The sequence below is a fragment of the Biomphalaria glabrata genome, chromosome 5 (genome assembly GCF_947242115.1).
Source record: "Biomphalaria glabrata chromosome 5, xgBioGlab47.1, whole genome shotgun sequence".
NCBI lineage: Eukaryota > Metazoa > Mollusca > Gastropoda > Planorbidae > Biomphalaria > Biomphalaria glabrata.
Window position 1 is genome coordinate 7,133,492 of NC_074715.1, and position 21,626 is coordinate 7,155,117.

Sequence of the window (21,626 nt, forward strand, 5' to 3'; positions counted from 1 at the left end):
AAAAATAAACTGCTATTTAAACCTTATCTCACTCAACAAAAAACACGTCTTACTCTTTCATATCTCTAGCTCATTCTCCAAGACCAAAAATTAATGCTCCCTTTCTTCATCATCACCTTGGAAACACACACACACACACTCCATGACAACCAAACACTTTATTTATGAAAACCACACATATAATGATATAGAGATGGCTGGACGAACTTCTTTACTCTTACCAAACGTGAACAACAAATGAATACGATTGGACAATATTTGTATTAATATTTTATTCAGACATTTTATTTCTATAAACATTGATATCTTTGTTCTACATTTAATGAAAGATCTAATCCAACTAGACGTAGATTCATTTCAAAACTTTTGTGTGAATAGAACTGAAGATTTTCACAAGTATTTCCGTCACATTGTTTTGTTTTTGTTCGAAAATGAACAGATGATATTTTTAGCCTTTAGTTTTTTATGCTTAAATTCGCTGGCTCTATTGACCTTATTTGAGTTCATGGCCACTAGTCTCCGTTCGGGCATATCATAGTTTTTAGCAGACGAAATTCGACCGAGTCCAAGAGAGTCCACTTTTGAAGCAGAGGAATCCATGGTTGGTTCGAAACTAAGGACTCTATCTTCGGCAATGTTCTCATCACGGTTTGTGTCGCCCATTCGTTTCCCGGATAGAGTTTCCCCAAAAAGAGACGAACCGTTGAGTTTACTGGACAATTGTTTTAGTTTGCTTATCTCGTCTGATGGTGTCCCCGAGATCTGCACAGCGTCTGCTTCTGCGTGACGTAGTTTTACCCTTAAGTCTTTGTATGGGGCTTTTTTGTTTCCACGAGTTACTGCTGGTGTGGAGCTTTGCTGAGTTTGTTGGTAGTGTAGAACTTTATTTAACAGATCTATGTAACGAATGGCCAGCCTCAGAATTTCATTCTTGCTTAGTTTCTTATCAGGGGGGTGGGTGGGGACAAGTTTTCGCAGTTCGCAGAAAGCTCCATTGACGTTCTGCTGCCGCCATCTTTCTCTTGTGTTCGTGAACACGCGCCGAACCAGTTTACGACTTCCGGTACCCGTGGCACGCGGAGTGTCCCCGGTGTGTTGGTTTAGTAGCATGCTTCCTGTCCTAGGGAAGGAGTCAGACGAGGTTTCTTCGTGTTCCAGGCAGTTTTCTGGGGATGGAATTTTACATCTGCCGTTGAGCCGAGTGCTGAAATAAATGAAAACGTATAGGAGTGTCAAAAACTACTTCAATGTATAGCTAGGGAGGAAGGGCTGGTTTGAATACAAGTAAATCTAATAGTGGCACGCAGACGAGGTAGACAAAACCAAGTTTTAAAACATTAATACGAAATATAGAATTATTTTAAAACAATTTGCTAAGATTCCTATTCATATTTCATATAAACTAATTATGAGTTTTAATTTACGATCTTTTAATGGGGATTTTTTTTACAACTGTTTTTCAAAATTTAATTAAAATGTTTATTTTGCTTAGGTGGCGGGGTCCAGAGTTCCAATCCTGATGAAGACTGGGATTTTTAATTTCGGGATTCATCCAGCTCTAAAGGTTACCTGACATTAGTTGGGGGAAAAGCGAATGCGGTTGTGCTGGCCACATGACACTAATGACCTTTACATTATCTGCTCTCTAATGTCCAATATAAATATGATACTGTCAAATATTACTGATACATAAATTCCAATATAGGCCTAACAATTGATACATAATGTACAATATAACTATGACACCGGTACATAATGTCCAATACAACAATGATACATAATATCCAATGTAACTATGATAAACAATGTGACTACCATACCACTTGTTAGATTGTGAAGACTGGCCACCACACGAATCTGCCTCAGAGGAGCACGTTTTAAGGGACACCAAGTCGTGTGATGTGTAGAGATTGTCTGACATGTAGATGTCATCTGTCATGTACATGTTTACTTCGTCATCATCGTCTTCAACAAACACATCCTCATCCTCAGCACTATCCACAGCATCCCAAGTTTGGTCAGACATTTCTCTGCCGGGAAACGAACCAATAGATTTGATTTGTGCTGGAACAAAAACAGAAACAACAAAACACGTTGAATGATGAGGCGGGAATTGGTTTTGTGCAGGAACGATGGAGGACTCATCTTTAATGAAATGAAATATGTAAAGTCAAACTTATTTGTCTAAACGGAGTTTTTTTTTTTAGGAACTAGAAAACTAGAAAAAAATATTTATCTAGATAAAAAATTGAGCAAGTTTAAATGAATCGAGAATAATTAAAATTTTATTTTAATTCGAACTAAAAATCTATAAAACATTTACAATCGCCCTGATTCAATCCTCCCTAATTCTTACACTTGCCGTGGACGAAAAAATACGAAAATTTAACATGATATCACTTGACTTTGGTCAAAGTTTGGTCTAGGGCACTCTAGGACAAGAACATTGTTTTCATGATCGAAACCGCAGCGATTCAATTTACCACATACAATTATTTATTCACAGTTTCGACCTAATATGTTTTGGAAAGACGACACGATACAAAATGTGCACTTCCTTTTTTTTTAAATTGCTCAAAAAGTTTTTACTTCCTGTTTGCTCAAGGCCTAATTTGAATTCTACACATCTACTCTTCAAGTCTTAAGCATCTGAAGTACTATTTTATTAAGACTATCCTTTGCTAAAAGGAACGCCTGTAACTTATACTAAAAGATTAGATCCTGATGGACATGTAATATACATTTAAAACTAAAGCTCCAATAAATTCGCACAATAAATATGAGGCATATTAATTTAGATTTAAACTATGGGTTTTTTTATAAAGCTTTTCTGGGGGAGGTGGTATTTAAATTTTTATTTACCAAAAAAAAGCAACATAAAGCCTATCAAATTTTCAACATTGTTTTGATAAGCCGAAAAATAGCCAAGAGATTGTAACAAGCATCCCGTTTAGGTTTGGCTGGGTAGAGTAATGATCATTTAATCATTAGTCAGTATCAATGATAAATGCAGTCATGCATCTGGTGTAAATGCTAATATGTTCTATAGCTCTAAAATAAAGCCAAACATTAAATAAGATTGAAGTAAATATTTGGCTGGAAGCCAAACGAAATATTAGTTTATTGTATGGCTGGAAGACGGAACCATATATATTATAACACTGGAAGATTGAATTGAATATATTTTATGGTTGGAAGCTAGAAGCAAATTGTATTGTGTGATTGGAATGTAATAAGACATTTATCATTATTACAGTCCAATCACACAACAATCCAAATTGACGAGCATCCACCGCTGAACTTGAGATACTTTGTAAACATTGGAAATATTTCTATTGTTTAATAATTATTTGAATAAAAACGAACGCACTACATCACTTCTACGTGTAGACCTTAGAATAGAATAATGTATCTGCAACTTCTCTGGCCTTCTTGTTAACAGTTTTCTTGTAAACATTTTTCAAAGATAAAGACAAAATTCTAATTCCATATGTAATGATAAATTCGTACAAGTGCTACTTCTAGTGCTATTAGAGCTTTGAATGAGCTAGGAAAACCAATGACTTCAGGAATATCTGCTAGAGAAATTCCGAAACTTCGAGTCTTAAGTCAGGGTTTAAAAGAGAAATTCCGTAACTTCGAGTCTTAAGTCAGGGTTTAAGTTCCTAATTAACTCTTTAGCTCCGTAGTAATTTTTCCACGTTTTGACAGAATTGTTCATTTTCAAATGTCAACATTCTACCCTGTTAACATTAGACTTCAATAACATATTTGTTTGTAATTAGATAACGTTACTTTTGGTATAGACTTATAGCATGCTCTTTTTATGTAATACAATTTAAAGTTTATAAAACCAGAAATTAATTTAATTTAATAAGGTCAAATCAACGATGGTATCGTTAATTAGGAGAGAAAGAGTTAACATCCACGACTAGATTAACATCGGGATACGCGTAGACATAGTAATCTTCCTTTTATTTAAAGGCAGGTCTGTAATTTATAAGATAAATAAGATATTGATATACGATAAATAAGATATTGGTCTAAGTTAAATAAGATATTGGATCGAACTTATAATTTTTATACTTTAAGACTCGAAGTTACGGAATTTCTTTTGCAGATATTCCTGAAGTCATTGATCAGATCTCCGACTTAGGATAGACTTTAGATAGGCTAACTTGTAAAGTTTTCTGACAATAAAGCACAACATAACCCTTTACAACTTTAAATAATTCAAGCACAAGTTCTTATCCCGAGAAGTCAACTACAAAATCATCCACTTTAGTTATCAATATACTGTCGTACACATCTCCAATACTAATATAGAGAAGTGGTGAAGAAAACATTTCTAAGTGAAAAATGTATTGACACTGACATATGTACATTGATTTATACAAAAAAAAAATTGTACACATACAATGGCGAGTGCGCATTTAAAATTTAAAGATAAGAGAATGGAGTCAGATTTCAGATTAAAGTTCTGTGCTCACACTTCAAGACGGCAGTCATTGCCCATGTTGTTTCAAGAATAGTATTTCTAACAACTCGCCCGGTAGATATATTTATACAACGTGTAGAGTTGCACTGATGGCTAGGACAGATAAGAATTGTCTATGGGGTTGGTCTTTCAACTCTAGACTGTATTACATCGTATTAGGTACATTGTCTCTATATACGCTAATCTTTTGACTTTATTTCATTGTTTTCAGTAGACTAAGCTTTGCAACTCATTGTTGTATGTTGAATTGCAGCGCTGCACGAGCCCTGCGTCCTTCTTTCGTTGTATTTCCAAAGATGTCCTCCAACGACAGTTAACTTCCATTTTCATGATACAAAGCAGCTGTTTGCAAAGAACAATATTTTGAAAAGGAGAGGCGCAAGTGATCCATGAGTGCCACAAAGATTTAGAGCTATTACATAGTAAAAAATGTCACTAAAAATGGCTTCCTGGTCATCTGTGGTCCAACTTTTGAAAGAATTACTTCCCCAGACGGTATCGTGTTCTGTTTCCTGTACGTCCCACGCTGTGTAAGGTTACTGGACCACAGAGATAGATAGATAGCTGATTCCTTCTGTTGATTCTATGATAAGGAGGTGAGAGTTACCCGCCCACTTGTCAACACATCCATGGGGGTATATATTCTACAAACATGAGATCCACTGGAGGCTGTTTTATTGAATGTCAAGTTATCAGCAGATTTAATTATTTCAATACTGGCTATAGTTTCATGGTACATTAACCTAGAACAGGGGTGGGCACATTTCGGCACGCGGGCCACATGCGGCCCGCCAGAGTCTTTTATGCGGCCCGCGGACTCCTAAAGAATTCAGGTGTTCCCACAGGTTATACATATAAAAATGCAAATATATTTAAAAATAAATCATTCTAAATATCTACATAAATTATAGGAAGTCCTGATTCGTATCACTTATGAGGAAGAGGCTAAAGAAACATTGTCTCTACCAGTGGCGTAGCATCCATGGCGCGAAGGGGTTCAATGAACCCGGGCCCATGACCAATAGAGACCCACAATGGCACTTGGAATCTAGCAAATTCTTATATAATTTACTAAGTATTAATATCTAACATTGAAAAAAAAAATTAACAAAGGGATGTAAACATGATTAACATTGAGACCGATTTCTGCTTGACACTGCAAAACTGCGCTGGAGGACCTAAGTCTAAGTAAGCGTCTCAGAAGTAAATCGAATGTAATGACTCTATTACTTCTAAAATCTAGTACCGACAAAAGAAAGCCTTTTTAAAAATGTACTGATGCATACTTGATATGTTTTTATTTTACCCAAAGTAGGGTAGGGGCCCACCACCATTTTCTTGAACCCGGGCCCATATGTATCTTGCTACGCCACTGGTCTCTACTTGTCTTTCTAAAAAGTTTAAGTTAAACGAAGATCATTCTTATTAGCAATCAAAACTCAGTTTAGTATTTTTTCAATGTCATGAAGAACTGTGTTGAAAGCGTTGGGTTTGTTTGGAGCGAGATGGCGAGTGTAACAACTGATGGAGACCGTGCTTTGACTGAGAAAAATAGAACAATATCCCAACCATAAACTCTTAACGGGAAAGTTTGCGCAAAGCTGCATTGAATATCAAACATATTATTGACCAAATTGTATCAGTAATCAATTATCAAACTTATCAGAGCTAATGAAATTAACTACAGGTAGTTCCTAGAAGTACTTAAAGATTTGGAAACAAAACATTCCGATGTTCGGTACCACAGTGGTATCTGCAGGCCTAGCATGGGTAAGATGGTATTGAGAAGAATATGGTATCTCAACTCCTCAAGGAAGAAATTATGTTCCTTGAAAGACATTGACTGTAACTAATATTTCTAATGAAGCGTGGAAGACAGACTTCACTTTTTACATCGGGAATATTGTAGTGGGTTGTTTCCACATGAAATATGTGCATGTTAAATCTTTTCAAACAAAGCTATCGCATTTCTCAAGGCAAGCAATTGAAAGCAGGCTTTGTTATTTTCCTTTGCTGAAAGGTTAAACTATTTCTAGTGAAATGGCTGAAAAGTACAAGACTTATTTGGATTCCTTGATTGTGAATTCGAAAGCAAATTTTTAGATGTCAAAAGTTTGCTACCAGTTTTAAATACCCTCTGCTTAACATTTGGTGCAGAAGTTGATTCAGCTCCAGAGGACATATCTCCAAGCAAATTATGACCTAAAAGAGAGTTTCCTGTCAGTTCTTCCGCGGAAGTTTTATGGGTGCCAGAGGCAGTATTTCCACACTTTAAAAAAAACTTTGCTGCTAAACTTTCACATTATTCAGGCCCACAGACATCTGTGAACAAGTATTTTTGTCTTGTTTGAAAGTAAACAAGTGTAATCACGGGTCGATGCTGACTGAAAGTTATTTGACAACATTCACAGCATAACAACTAGTAAGCTAGTTCCGCAGTTCCACGAGTGTAAGCAGTCAAATACTTCACATTAAGTACAACTGTACAATTATGGTGAGATATTGTGATATAAAAAAAAAACAACTATAAAAATGTTTCGTAAAATTATTTTCAGAAATGGCTCTTGCTGTAATTCATCACTTGGGAGTGTTAAAAAATGAAATGTAAATGAAAAAAAAAATGAAATTAAAAGATACTACACTCAGCTAGCATATTTTGCTGATTTGTAATTAAATATGTCATATTAATTTATGCGGCCCCAAGTTCCCAAAATTTGTTTAATGCGGCCCTCGATGGAAAAAGGTTGCCCATCCCTGACCTAGAATGAGCTTTTGATGCTTAACATATTTCCTCTAAGGACTAATAACACAGCGCAATATTTTGTTTTTATGCTGCCTGGTATGCTCTTCGGACTGTGGTCACGATGACTCCAAGTTCGAATGCTGCCCTATGCCATCCATGCTGGAAGTTTGGGCTATGACAGCGTTTCTCAACCCTTCGCGAAAACGGCCATTTTTTTTTATTTTTAAAGAATTACTTTCTTTTATAGCTGCATTTTCGTTATCTAGATTTATATTTTCATCGGTGTTCGAGAGGGCTGCATATACATTTACAACAGATTTACAATTAGATTGAAATCCAAATCTACGTGCTTTGAAGATAATTTTAAAGTGTTCTGTACAAACTACTCTTTCTGGAGCTCGTTTTGGAGACGCAGCAGGTCCTCCTCCAGACAGCAAGGGGTATGGGGAAGCATTGAGAGCTCCTCCTCTGCAGCCGGACATAGCTTTTTTTGTTTGTTTGTTTGTTTTTCGTTCTGAGCTTCATACATTCATTCTCTTGGTGTCAACAACCCAGGTGTTCTCAAACTAAGAAGAGTGAGTGTAAGAAGTGAAAGTAAAACGGAATCAGAGGAGCCGTTCTTGAGCTGTTTTTACCAAGTTTATATTAAATCACTCCGTCCGTCTGTTTGGTACAGATTTAAAAGATTTTTTTAAACATAGGTAATTGTCACGGATAAATGTGTGAATGGTCTATTTTTACAAATGCGCGAATGACCGGAAGTGTGTTAGTTGTCAGACAGAAGGAAGGGAGACCTGCGCGTAATATGTGCCATGAAGTAAAATAAAGTTTCTTTGCTTTGATCGAGTTGTCAAGTGTTTGATGTAACTACAGCAGAACACAAGGGCACCTAGACGTAGAGAGAAACTAAGGTAGTTTCTAGAGAAATATATAGATACTAGTCGACCGGCGGCGTAGCATACGCCGCTATTTTGCATAGCAGGTCTTAGGCTACTGCTACCTATGCGACCGCAGTGGGCCCCCTCTTTCAATGGATCCGCGCTAATTCAAGGTGTATAAATTATTAAATTAAACCATTTTATAAATTAAAACAGATTTCCCGCGCCCTCCTGTCGATTTACAAGGAGCTCCTGGAAATCTCCCGAAATTGCAAAATATACGAAAAAGTCCTTAAAATATACGGAAATATATAGAAAAAAAAAGTCATTTTGGGGTGTCATTCAATATGGAAAACACCAATCCTACGCGCGATAAATAAAAACGTCATTATGCATTAGCAGTAATTGTGTAATAAGGTGAAAGAAGCTTCTCGCGCTTCAAACTAATGAAGAATTACTTGAGATCAACAATTCTCAGATAGATTGAAACATTTGGTGATTCTTGCTATTGAGCGGGATCTATGTAGGAAACAGAATTATTATGATATGGCAGGGCAGCCTTAGGCCACTGCAACCTATGCCACCGCAGTGGGCCCCGCACTTTCATAGGATTTGCTCTAATTCAAGGTGTATAAATTATTAAATGAAACCATTTTATAACTTAAAAGAGATTTCCAGCGCATTCCTGTCGATTTACCAGGAGCTCCTGGAAATCTCACGAAATCGCAAAATATAGAAAAAAGTCCTTAAAATACACGGAAATATATACACAAAAGTTGTCATTTTGGGGTGTCATTCAATATGGAAAACGACAATCTTACGCGCGGCATTATGCATCAGCCTTAATAGTGTAATCTGGTGAAAGAAGCTTCTCGCGCCTCAACTAATGAAGAATTACTTGAGGTTAACAATTCTCAAAGATAGATTGAAAAATTTGATAATTCTTGCTATTAAGCGTGATCTATGTAGGAAACATAATTATTATGATATACTGTATGACTTTGCTACACGCAAGGCTCGTAAAGTAATTCTGTACGTAGTAAAAATTTTCTAATACAAACTCTTAAATTTAACTTTTTATCCGCTTCCCTACCCAAACTTGGCCCCGCGAAATCCGTTTCGCATAGGGCCCCACAATGGTTAAGTCCGGCCCTGCTTTATATATATATATATATATATATATATATATATATATATATATATATATATATATATATATATATATATATATATATATATAATTATACATAGTGTATTACTTAGATTAGTTCCTAGTCCAAACCTCCCGCAGGAGAAAGGGGGATGGGAGCGGGCAGGGTTTGATAAATTTAAACGACAGTCAATCGCGCAGTCAGTCATCTGTAGTGTGAATACTACTCTTGTTTTCTTGTGGACTATTTGCAGAAATAAGAGAGTGATCTTTCCTTTACTTCTCGTCCAAACTCTTGAGGGAAGAAGAAAATTATATATATAGATAGATTGAGAATAGTTGTAAATGCAAAGTTGTTTCCCTTAGATAAATGTATTTTTATTTTTATTCATATTTGACACGGGGAGATTTGAAAAAGAAGTCTGGATGCTTGAAGTAATGTTGAGATGTGGAGCTAGTCGCGTGGCTGCTGACCTATCTATTAGAATCTCGTCAAGACTCGTGTTACAACACTTGCAGACAACCTGGGCCACCATGTTGTTTCAAATAATACACGCTTTTTTCTACACTTGTTAATAGAAGGAAGAGAGGAGGAGAGAGTGAGAGAGGGAAACAGAAAAGTAATGGGGTAATAAAGAGAGGGGAAAAGAGAGAGAAAAAGAGTGAGAGAGAGAGAGAGAGAGAGAAGGAAACAGAGAACTGTAAATTAAAGAGAGAAAGAGAGAGAGACTGAGAGAGAGGGAGAGAGAACTGGTAAGTACCGAGAGAGAGAGGGATGGAGAATTACAGAGAAAAGATAGAGATGAAGAGATAGATAGAGTTTAAAGTTGAAACGTATCTGAACTACATAACATGTTCCTCCGTCAAGAGTGCACTACACCCAGAAGGTAAAACATGTTCCTCCGTCAAGAGTGCACTACACCCAGAAGGTAAAACATGTTCCTCCGTCAAGAGTGCACTACACCCAGAAGGTAAAACATGTTCCTCCGTCAAGAGTGCACTACACCCAGAAGGTAAAACATGTTCCTCCGTCAAGAGTGCACTACACCCAGAAGGTAAAACATGTTCCTCCGTCAAGAGTGGACTACACCTAGAAGGTAAAACATGTTCCTCCGTCAAGAGTGCACTACACCCAGAAGGTAAAACATGTTCCTCCGTCAAGAGTGCACTACACACAGAAGGTAAAACATGTTCCTCCGTCAAGAGTGCACTACACCCAGAAGGTAAAACATGTTCCTCCGTCAAGAGTGCACTACACCCAGAAGGTAAAACATGTTCCTCCGTCAAGAGTGCACTACACCTAGAAGGTAAAACATGTTGTCATTAAAAAGTCAGGTGTAGAGGGCAACCTATGAAGTCAAAGTAACATTAATCTTATTTGTTCGAAAGAGAAACTATTTCACAATGGTCAAAATAAAACGCTGCAGTTTCTATTAATCCGACCCACCACCCGCAATCTCCCATTAAAACAACATCAACCAGTCCGGTCCGCCTCTGAGTACAGCTACACAACATGAACGCTCAAGCTGTGCGCTTAAATTTCTTGAATCGTTTCGGACCTGAACAAAGCAGTTCTTTCTTCTCCCCTTTTCTAATCCTTCATCTACATCTGATGTCCAAGCAACTTATAAGTGTAACTGACCTAGATACACAGCAGATAACAAGTGAACGTTGTGCGCCTATGTCTAGCCAGTCAACGTTGGGAGTGGAGGGGGGGATTCTTAGAAAGAAAGAAAATCGGAACACCAAGATTCATTAGAAGAGTAGATCCGAACAAAATTTCGTGTTGACAAAACCTAAGGGAACACGACAAAATGATTGAGAGATGTGCAAGGTACCACCCTCGGATCACATCCGGCTCGTGACTCAGTGCTATACCGGTCCCTTAAATCACAAGGAAACTCCAGAGGTATGATTCTATTGGTTTCTGCTACTTTGAGGCGCAGATAAGGCACGTGACTCTGGGGAAATTATTTAGCAGTCAGACAAAAAAAAGATTGACACCGCGAATTGATTATTATTTTTTGTTACAAAGTTTATATCAGCTCAATCTGTCTGGTAAAAAGTGTGTACATATTATTTCTCCCACAACCATTCTCGCATCAAGTTGAAACTCTTAACAATTATTTATTGTACGATTCAATTTTTAAAAATAAAAAAAATAAAAATTTGTCAATTAATGATTTTGTTTGATATCGAATAAGGGAAATAACTTCTACATTATTGAGAGATATAGTTGTAAGTGGGGAGTTCTTTCACTTAAATAAACTTTTTTTTTTTTAAAGGATTTAAAAAATATATTATTCTTGATTTTGAATAGCTTTGAAATAGCGTAACTTTCATGCTTATAAGAATGCTCAGAGCGCTATGGTCCAATCTCTTTTGTCGACCAGTTCGAAAAAGGGGTATCTGGGAGAAGGTTTTCCGTGCTGCCTTTAGGCACTCAGTAAACACAACTCTGCTCGAGTCGGGTGTCGAGCCTTGAGCCCTTGAATAGGTAGCCAAGCCAAACTCAAGGCTACATAGCCTCTCGGCCACACACAATTCTAGCAGGTTCTCTTGAACGTTGAGAAACAAAACCAGACAGAAGTGTAAGTATACTTGTCATTGAACTACAAAGATGTATTTAACTTTCTTTCACGACCTACTACTATACTACTGCTATACTGTAATATATACTAGAGACGATTTGTCAGTGCCTACTACCAACTTTTCGTCATAGTAACGAAAAAATGAATCTTAAAATTTGACATCATTTTATTTTACTTAAACTTTAGAAAGATTACTTCATTAATTATTGAATTCCTTTTATTTTACCTTTAGAGCCATCTGACCTATAGGATTTGAAAAAATTAAATTTTATTTTTTCTTATTACAGAGTATCAGTACTTCATTATTACAAGTAAGGGTGCCAATGACCTTATTTCAATTGCTTTCTTGTATGAACGATCTAGCAAATGATTTTACAAGGACATGAAGACTGGAACTTTATATATACATAAGTTAAGCTCCCTTTCAGACCTTGTGATCATGGCGCAGGTGATGTTAAGGTCATCTGTTTCTTTGGCCAACGGTGTCATGTGGCCAGCACAACGACCATCACCTTTACTTTCGCCAACTAAAGTCAAGTACACATTAGAGTTCGGTAGACTCATGGGGCTCTAAAAACCCCAAAATTCATCATCGCAATCTTCACGAGATTTGAACCCAGGACCCCAAATTCCTAAGCCACCGAGCCCACTATATATACATAAGGCAGTGCGCTAAATGTTAGTGCAGGTATATTTATTTATTTATAGCCGGATATGATCCGCAGCCCGCGGCCCTTAGTTTGTATATCACTAATTTAGCGCGAAGTTCCCCTACATTTTAGCCGACATATTGATATCTAATATAAAATACTGTGATTTGTTAAAAAGCTTCGTTCTTTAATAGAAATAAATTAAGGTATTTAAAAAAAAATTTTTAGGTTTTTCCGGATGTGGGAAGGACGACCTGAATTCTAACTTCTCAGGCTTCTCAAGCCAACGCGGTAACCACTCTGCTAGCGAAGAGTCTATGAACATGGAAGATTGTATAGTTATCTATTGTTTCTATTTCATGTTTGTGTTCACTAAGCCTCAGACGGCAGCCTAATATAAAGGTAATACAGCTTATACCACCATTTCAGTCAATAACTATGTCTTTCCCTTGTTTGAGATACCAAACAAAGTAATTTATTACCAATCATTAAATTACTAATTTGTTTATTATTATTATTATTGATTCTTGTGTAACAGAAATAACTGTGCAAAATCTCAACTTGATTCGAGATTGGGTGTCCGAGAAATAACGTGTACAAACTTTTGGCCAGACAGACACACAGAAAGACAGACAGAGTTGATATAAGCTTTGTAAAAATAGTGTTCGCTTTTAGAAAAAGAAACTCATTGCATCTTTTTTGAGTATAACATGCCAAATGTTCCATAAAGAGTTTTTTTTTAAATAGAATAAACGTACAGACGGAAGGACAGACGGAAAACATGAAATCAATTAAGGCTTTTCCTTTGATTCTACTATAGATATATCTATATAAAGACTAAATCTAGTTATTATACATAAATTTAAAAACAAACTATGAAGACTCTACTCTAGAACACTTTAGTCTATCGTACGACACGCACTACAAATTGAGCAGGGGACGTCACAAGTGGCCCGCTAAGTGGATGACCACTGAGATACAAGACATTGATTGCTTGTTTCTTTGTTTCACGGATTGCATGTCTCTTTGTTTCACCGATTGCTTGTTTCTTTGTTTAACTTATTTCTTGTATCTTCGCCTCTTTGTTTTACGGATCGCATGTCTCTTAGTTTCACTGATTGCTTCTTTCTTCGTGCCTTTGTTTCACTGATTGCTTGTCTCTTTGTTTCACGTTAAGGTTAGGTGTGGGGTGGGTTAGGTCTGGGGTGGGTTAGGTTTGGCTCTAACTATCACTAATATAGTTTTAATCTTTCAAATGAGCATCCATGTTATAAACTTATCCAAATATTTATTTCTGTGTTTTTGTTTTATAAAGAACACGATTTTAGGACGTTCCTCGTGAAAAACATGGTCATTTTGCTGGCCACATAACTTTATAGAATCATGATACCGATTAACTAACATGTCTGCCTTATAGGTCCTAAAATGATACTTTGCAATAGTAAACCGAGGGGAGAAAGGGTTAAAATGAAATGCCCTATTAATTTCATATTCGGCATTTATGTGAAGGAAGAGCAGTCCAAATAAATATGTTATGTCCAAAGACCGAAAAAGGTCAAAGTGGAAGCTGGTCGGCCAAATGGGGAAACGCCAAATATGGCTTCAAGTTGAACGGCCATGACCATTTAGGAATTCGTCCATCCAGTTTATGAAATAGCATGGGGGCCAAAGTCGTCAAAAATGTCATGAGCCGGTTTTCTATTTGTTTTTTTATTGTACGTGCTCTAGATTTATCGTGTGTTGCGCTGGCCGCCGCTCAGTGAGTGTGAAGACGCGACAGTTCATAGTGATTCCAATTTGAGCAGTCCTCGTGCAAAATAAAAAAAAATCATTACTGGAATACAGTTGTTTTGCTATGCAGATTCATAAATTAGGGAATTAAATCTCTCATTTTAAATCTGATTTTTTTAAAAATCCTCTTAGCCCCCTGAATTAGCAGACTATCGACTTCTTATTCTGGATGTCTTTGTTTATTATGACATAGTTTGCAAATTCTTTGACCCCCATAACTCACGTCTGCTTCAGTTCTTACTCCTGACTTTGCTTGAACCTTTCCGCAGGATACACCAAGAATAAGCTGGACTAAAAACCCAAATGTTAATGATGCGTGCTAGTAATGGGTTTGGGTTAAAATTTGGGGCTAGCTCAGCGGTTAGGGTAACTTATAGTTTGCATGCACTTTGATGATTTTAAATAAATTTTCTATTTAATTTTATAAAAACATTTGAGATTGTGAAAAGGTTTTTATCTTCTGCCCAGTCGCTCTCACTCTGTATCTCATTCTCCATCTCTGTCTCTCTTTCTCTTCTGTCCGTCTCCTCTTCTCTCCTCTCTCGGTAGGTGTTAGAGATTTATATAAACAAATGTTATCTGGAGCGCTATGACGCGCCGTGATGCTAGTTCGCGCGGTGACTATTTTATGTAGATCTCCACTCTTTCCCTGACTAGAGAGTTCTTCTAATTAGTTTACATAGTCATATCATTGACCGCTCCCCTAGTGTCACTGGCGCGTGCAAAGAAAACAATAAAATAGGCACAGCGGGTTTCAACGGGGGTCGAGGCAGTATACAAGAAAGTACACAAAATAAAAAAGAAGCTAACACCCTGCTGGCTTTTACCCTCAGTACCAGTGCCGTGTCACTGTATAAGAAACTGTTAAGCTACACTAGTTCTTATGGAAATAATGTAACGAAGAACTAAAAGAATTTGGAGAAGTATTCGAAAAGATTACGATTAATAAGAAAACTGTCCACGTTTAATGTTAGCGAAAAGGCCTTGGCTATGTTTTATCACGCTCACATCTGCAATATTTTAAGTTTCAATATCTGAGCATTAAAAATAAAAATAAACTTTATAGAATCCTAAATGCTGCTGGCAAAATCATTGGCAAAAAACAAACCCCATTTGGGCAGTTGTTTGAGACAAACATCTCTAAAAAAGCTAACAAGATCCTCGAAATAAAGAATCACCCTTTGTGTCAGGATTTTGTTATTTTACCATCACAAAAGAGATACAAGACACCGATAGCAAAGACAAACAGACACAAACACTCTTTTGTTCCCCTGGCAATCAAATCATTAAATAAGAACAATCTGGTATAAACTTTGTCACATGTAAATTATGAGTGAGTCTGGTGTGAATGTACACTTTGGTTTCTTATAGTTACAATGTTTTTTGTTTGGTGTAATGCACAAATTGTAAGACAAATTTCCTTACGGATAATAAAGATTATTATTATTATTATAAAAAAATGATTTTACGTTTTTGGCATTCGTTTGTTCGGTTTGTTCAACGTTTCTATATATGATTGGTGTAGTAAAAAAGTAAAGTTCTCCTTTCAGACCTTGCGGTCTATAGGGCAGATATGAGATCTGTTTCTGGGACCCACGGTTTACGAGTACAACGACCAACCACCTTTACTTTCTCCCAACTAATGTCAAGAACCCATTATAGCTAGGGGAACTCAGAGACGCCATAAGATCCCGAAATTAAAAAGAACTGAGATTTGAACCCTGGACCTTCGGTTCGGAAGTCAAGCGCTATACCGCTCAGCCAACGCGTCTCCATATGGTTGATATGCTGCTATGATTATTTGTGTTTGTATTATGTTTTTTTCAATAACATCAGGAACTGATTCAACTTTTTATTTTCACAATTTTTGTCCCCTTATTACTTCTGACACACGTGAGTCCCGTGTCACGTGCCAAATCATTGCCAAAAAAAAAAAAAAAGTTGAGTTTAATGGGACTAAACCTATGTGGTCAGGACTTGCGATCGTGATGTTATTGAAACAAACATAATACAAACACGAATAATCATTTAAATAGCAGCATACCAACCATATGGAGACGCGGTGGCTGAGCGGGCAGGATAGCATTGAGACATGAGCCGGATAAGGCCCGAGAGCGTGTAATGAGCAACACTGTCGAAAGGATATTTATACCTCGTACGGTAGAGCTTAATGAAAGTCAGCTACTTTAATAGTGAGATTTTCTGCTTATAAACAGGTGAATGGGTCTAGCTTTGAAAAGAAAAGCTACAGTTGAACAAGTTTTTAAAAACAAAATCAATTTCTACTTTAATATTGTAATATCAATTAAATATTCATATTTTGCCATTAATTTTCCTGTAAAAGAACTAAAAAAAAAAAAAGTTTTGAAAAATGAGGATTTTCGGCTTCTTTAATACAGAAGCCGAAATGAAAACATCTTAATCCGTTGTTAAATTGTAACATGTATAAACAACTATTTTATGAGATGACTATTATAAATAATATCATACAGGGATGAAATAGCTGCACTAGATGATTTATTCTTTCCACACAACACATAACAAAAAATCTGTTGAATCTATTATATAAAGAAGAAAGTAAGGCGTATGTATGTATGTGTGTATGTGTGTGTATGTATGAATGTATGTATGTATGTATGTATGTATGTATGTGTGTTTGTATGTATGTATGTCCCGAATAAAAAATCAAAATCGTTTGACCAATCTTGATAAAATTTGGCATAAATGTTCCATAGATCATGGCGGAGACCGTAGTGTATGTTTAATGTCCCATCCACAACTTATAGACAAAAAAGTACCTACTAGTACCTACTATTAAACAACAAAACTTTAAAACAAATCGGGTAAGCCGTCTTCACAGTATTTTATATTTAATATGAATATGTCAGCTAAACGGGTAAACCCATTTTCACACTCTACTTTCATTTTCGTTGCAAAATTATATTTAAAAAATGTCAAGGTAACATTCCCCATCAGATATACCCCAAATTAAGGCCTGCAGCCCGCGGGTCATATCCGGAAAGTAATTAATAAAGTTATCTTTCTGAAATGTAAATACACGTGTTGTCACGCAGTACGAGTTTATGTGTGAAATTTCAACTCGATAAGGACAAAGAGAAGTCAAAATAAATTCTTACATTTGTGCACTTTTTGTTAGTGTTTTTGACCCTGTGATTCCTATGAAGGAACTAAAAGTAAGACTGAGAAAACGCAGAAAACGGAGAAACGTGTCAAATGTAATTAACTCTTTCTCTCCTAACTGACGATACCAACGTTGATTCCACCAGAATGTGGTAAATAATTACGGAGAGAAAGTGTTAAAGAAACTAAAATGGACGAGTTAACTGTTTGTAAGAAACATTTCTTTTCAGTGTATGAATTGTATTTATTTTCTATTTCTATTATTTGTTTTTACTATTTTATTTAAATTATTGTAGCTCTAGTTAGACATAAGAAAATATGAGTTCATTTAAAATACCGTATCTGACAAGAATTCTTCACATTTTTTTCTATCTAGGTTTTGCTGATTTAAAAGAGACTGCAAATCTGGAGAGGAGAATCCCAGCAATGGAGTTGTGTGCTGCAGAAACATCCTAGGTATCATTTGCAAAGACCGCACCAGGAGTGAAGAGATTAGAAACATGATTAATACAGCAATAGGACTCCACTATGACCTGGCTAACTAAAAACAACCTCAAGCTTAAACTCTATGGCCATATAACAAAATCGTCAAGGCTCTTTAGGGAACAGTACCAGGAAAAAGAAGAAGAGGCAGACAGAGGAAGCGATGGGAAGACAACATTAAAGAAAGGAAAGGTCTTTCATTGAAAGATAGTCTATCTAAGGCAAAAGACAAGAGGACTGGAGAAAGATGGGCAAAAGATCTTGTGTGGATCCGAAAAGGTTCAACAAACTAAGGGAAAGCTGAAGGTGACTTTAAAAAAATAAGTTTTCATTGTGTCAAGAATCAGCAGAGTACATGGTAAGAATTGTCTCGCAGAGGCGGCCTTAGCAGTAGGTGGGGCCCCGGTCGAGTGTTATACGTGGGCCCGTGAGCCGTAAGCCTCTAATGATGTAGACCTTATTATTGGTACAAGACGGAGAACTTTAGGTAGGTATACAGCATACAGTATTTCGAAACCAAATACAATATAAGAGCTTTCATGAAATTTGAATAATTCTAATTATGACAACTGGTTTCGTTTTCGAAGCTGACGGTGACAAGGGAATATCCTATCGCTGCCCCCCCTCCCCTTAGGCGTGTGGCCTGGGGCGGTTGCTCAACTTACTATCTCCCATGGCCGCGACATTAATACAAAGAGATAGGGCTCTTTAACATATGTTACACTTTTATAATCTTGAGCTTCAGAAAATCATTCTACCGGCGTCTACAACGCATTTTTTACTAGCACCTCCCCAACGATTTCTTGCACATTCAGGATATAAATAGAGACATTTACAGAAACTGTTCATTTATTTATTTGCTAATTTTAGCTTAAATAATTTTTTAGTGTTTTTAGTATTTATTTATGTCTATGGTTCAAGAAGTCGAAACGGAAAACGAATTGGAATTTAATTTAAAACAACAACAACAACAACAAGACTGTTACAAGACATAATTAAAGAAAACATTAATAGACGTCTGCGTAAATTAATTAAACTAAATCTAGTGCTTAATATCAATAGTGAAAATTTATTGTGTCACCATAAACAAAATAAATTATTTTCTTATAATTGAGATTTTCGTAAAATGAAGATAAAACTAAACATCTTTTGTGTAGCCAGTGTACAGAATGCGGAATAATTGATAAACTTTACAATATTAGAAACAGTATATATATAAATATATAAATATAGTTTACCACCCCATATATAATATTTTTTTTTGCACTTTGTAGCACTGTACAATCAATAAAACAAGGTTACAAAGTGGTCCACCAAGCAGGTAAAAGGCAGGTTTCAATATTTTCAGAAAGAATGAAATTCTATCAAAGGCAAATGACATAGAAGAATGGAGAAAGAAGGTTGGCAGATCTTGTGTGGTACCCCAACGGTCCAGCAGACCAAGGAATAGGTGAAAGTGAAGGAGTTAGACGTTAACCTGGCCAAGCTAATGTCATATAACGATTGTCTAATTGATCTAATTGTTACGTAAAGTGTTAAAAAAAAAAAGGAAAAAAAAAAAAAAAAAAAGAGAGCGGCTAGTATTCAATAGCTAGGGTGGCTTATCGCAGTTCACGCTATAATATGTTGTTTTAAATTATGTTTACTTATATGCATACTAAATAAAAAATGTTCTCTGTAAAAATGAAAGATAAACATTTTTTTTTAATGTAGTAGTTAAATATGACAGAAATTACTTAGCAATATAATTTCAGAAACAAATATTTTTTTAAAAAAATCTAAAACCGTTTGCATACATATGTTATGAATATGGTAAATAGTCGTCTCCATTACTAAATAGCCTCCCGTATTTGTTACTATTAACTCTTCTCTCCGTAATTATTTACCACATTGTGGTGGAATCAACGCTGGTATCAACGTTGGTATCGTCAGTTAGGAGAGAAAGAATTAATAGTGAATGATTGTAAAAATGGTGTATTTTTATTAAAAAAATACTGCTTGCATAGTTGATTTTAAAAATTGTTTTTTGCTATCAGAAGAGAAAAAAAGTAGCTGTTGCATCAGAACTTTGAATGGTCTAAATTCTAAATTATCATGATGTCGGATATTCAATATCTTTTCTAGTTTACGAGATCTAAACGGGACGGACAGACAGACCACACAAAACTATTAGCGTCTATTCCCCTTTCGGGGGCCGCTAACAATAAAAATTAAATAAAGACCAGAAAACAGCCTTCGTATTACTAGTGATATCTCCCATAAAAAGAGTTAGATCTATGGCTAGGTTGTTGTTTTTTAAGTAAACAAGCATTTGTTTAAGATACAATATTTATCATGTATTTCCTTTTCGTACGACACAAAATATTTCAAATACTTTTAGTGAAATATACGTGCGTTGTGAACTATCCTTAACCCTTTTTTTTTTTCGCATCGAAGACTTTACTTATTTAAATAAAAGTTCTTCCATCTTTATAATTTATATTCACAAACTTAAAAAAAACAAAACAATTGAGTAAACTTGGCTGCAAGACAAATTAAAACTTACCCAGTGCCTTCGAGAAACTATTTTGTCTTGGTGCAAAGTGTTGATGTGACACCGTACACAGCGATGTTTCACTGGCAGACGAAGTCGGTGATTTAGTATCGCGTGCCACCAGCCAACTCGTCCTCTCTCCTGCCCCACACTCAAGTACCGCTCACTTGAGACCACTTTCGTTTGATTCGATAATGCGCTAGAACAGAACTAGTGTCGAACGGACTCAGGGGCGGAGTAAACTGCGGGAAGAAGGGGGGCTGGGGCGGTTCCATTTTACAAACCATGTTATCATTCTAAAGTAAGCACCCCACAGTAATTTTCCTCTTTGTTCTCGTATTAATAAATACTTGCAGTATTATACGAAGAGAGAATGTAAAATTATAATAAACTTAACATAAATATAACCTGCAAAATATAACGGAACCAGATTTTCAGTAATTATTCCAAGTTTTTCTAAAGATATAATCGTGAAAGACGGACAGACAGACCTCATAAAATGTATAGAGCTGCAGTCGTGGATGTATAAACAGCGTATAACTGAACACAGTGTAATAGCATTTATTTAAATAGGCCTATTATTAAAAAAGGAGCTACATTATCGACTCTCTCTCTGTCTTTCTCTGTCTGTCTGTAACTCACTCTCTCTCTGTCTGTCTCTTTCTCTCTCTGTCTGTCTGTCTGTCTCTCTCTGTCTGTCTGTCTCTCGCTGTCTGTCTGTCTCTGTCTGTCTGTCTGTCTCTCTCAATCTCTCTCTCTGTCTCTCTGTCTTTCTCTCTCAGTCTGTCTCTCTCAATCTGACTCTCTCTCTCTGTCTCTCTCTGTGCCTGTCTGTCGCTCTCTCTGTCTGTCTCTGTCTGTCTGTCTCTCTCTGTCTGTCTGTCTCTCTCAATCTCTCTCTGTCTCTCTGTCTTTCTCTCTCAGTCTGTCTCTCTCAATCTGACTCTCTCTCTCTCTGTCTCTCTCTGTGCCTGTCTGTCGCTCTCTCTATCTGTCTGTCTCTGTCTGTCTGTCTCTCTCTGTCTATCTGTCTCTCTCTGTCTGTCTGTCTCTCTCAATCTCTCTCTGTCTCTCTGTCTTTCTCTCTCAGTCTGTCTCTCTCAATCTGACTCTCTCTCTCTCTGTCTCTCTCTGTGCCTGTCTGTCGCTCTCTCTATCTGTCTCTGTC

General features: G+C 36.4%; 1 protein-coding gene across 2 annotated transcripts in view; it reads right to left on the reverse strand.

Annotated features, from left to right (window-relative positions):
* Nucleotides 1-255: 255 nt before the first annotated feature.
* The window catches only part of LOC106057686 (uncharacterized), a 44,829-nt gene continuing 23,458 nt past the window's right edge, over nt 256-21,626 (reverse strand). Inside the window, exons 1-3 of one of the 2 annotated variants that reach the window (XM_013215004.2) lie at nt 20,471-20,629; nt 1,821-2,064; nt 256-1,204 (exon numbers count right to left, since the gene is read on the reverse strand). In XM_013215004.2, coding sequence (XP_013070458.2) covers nt 406-1,204; nt 1,821-2,026 — 1,005 coding nt within the window. In that variant the 5' untranslated portion in view covers nt 2,027-2,064; nt 20,471-20,629 and the 3' untranslated portion in view covers nt 256-405. Of the gene's footprint in view, nt 1,205-1,820; nt 2,065-20,470; nt 20,630-21,626 lie in introns of those variants that run through there. The other variant, XM_056030315.1, reaches the window with a different exon arrangement.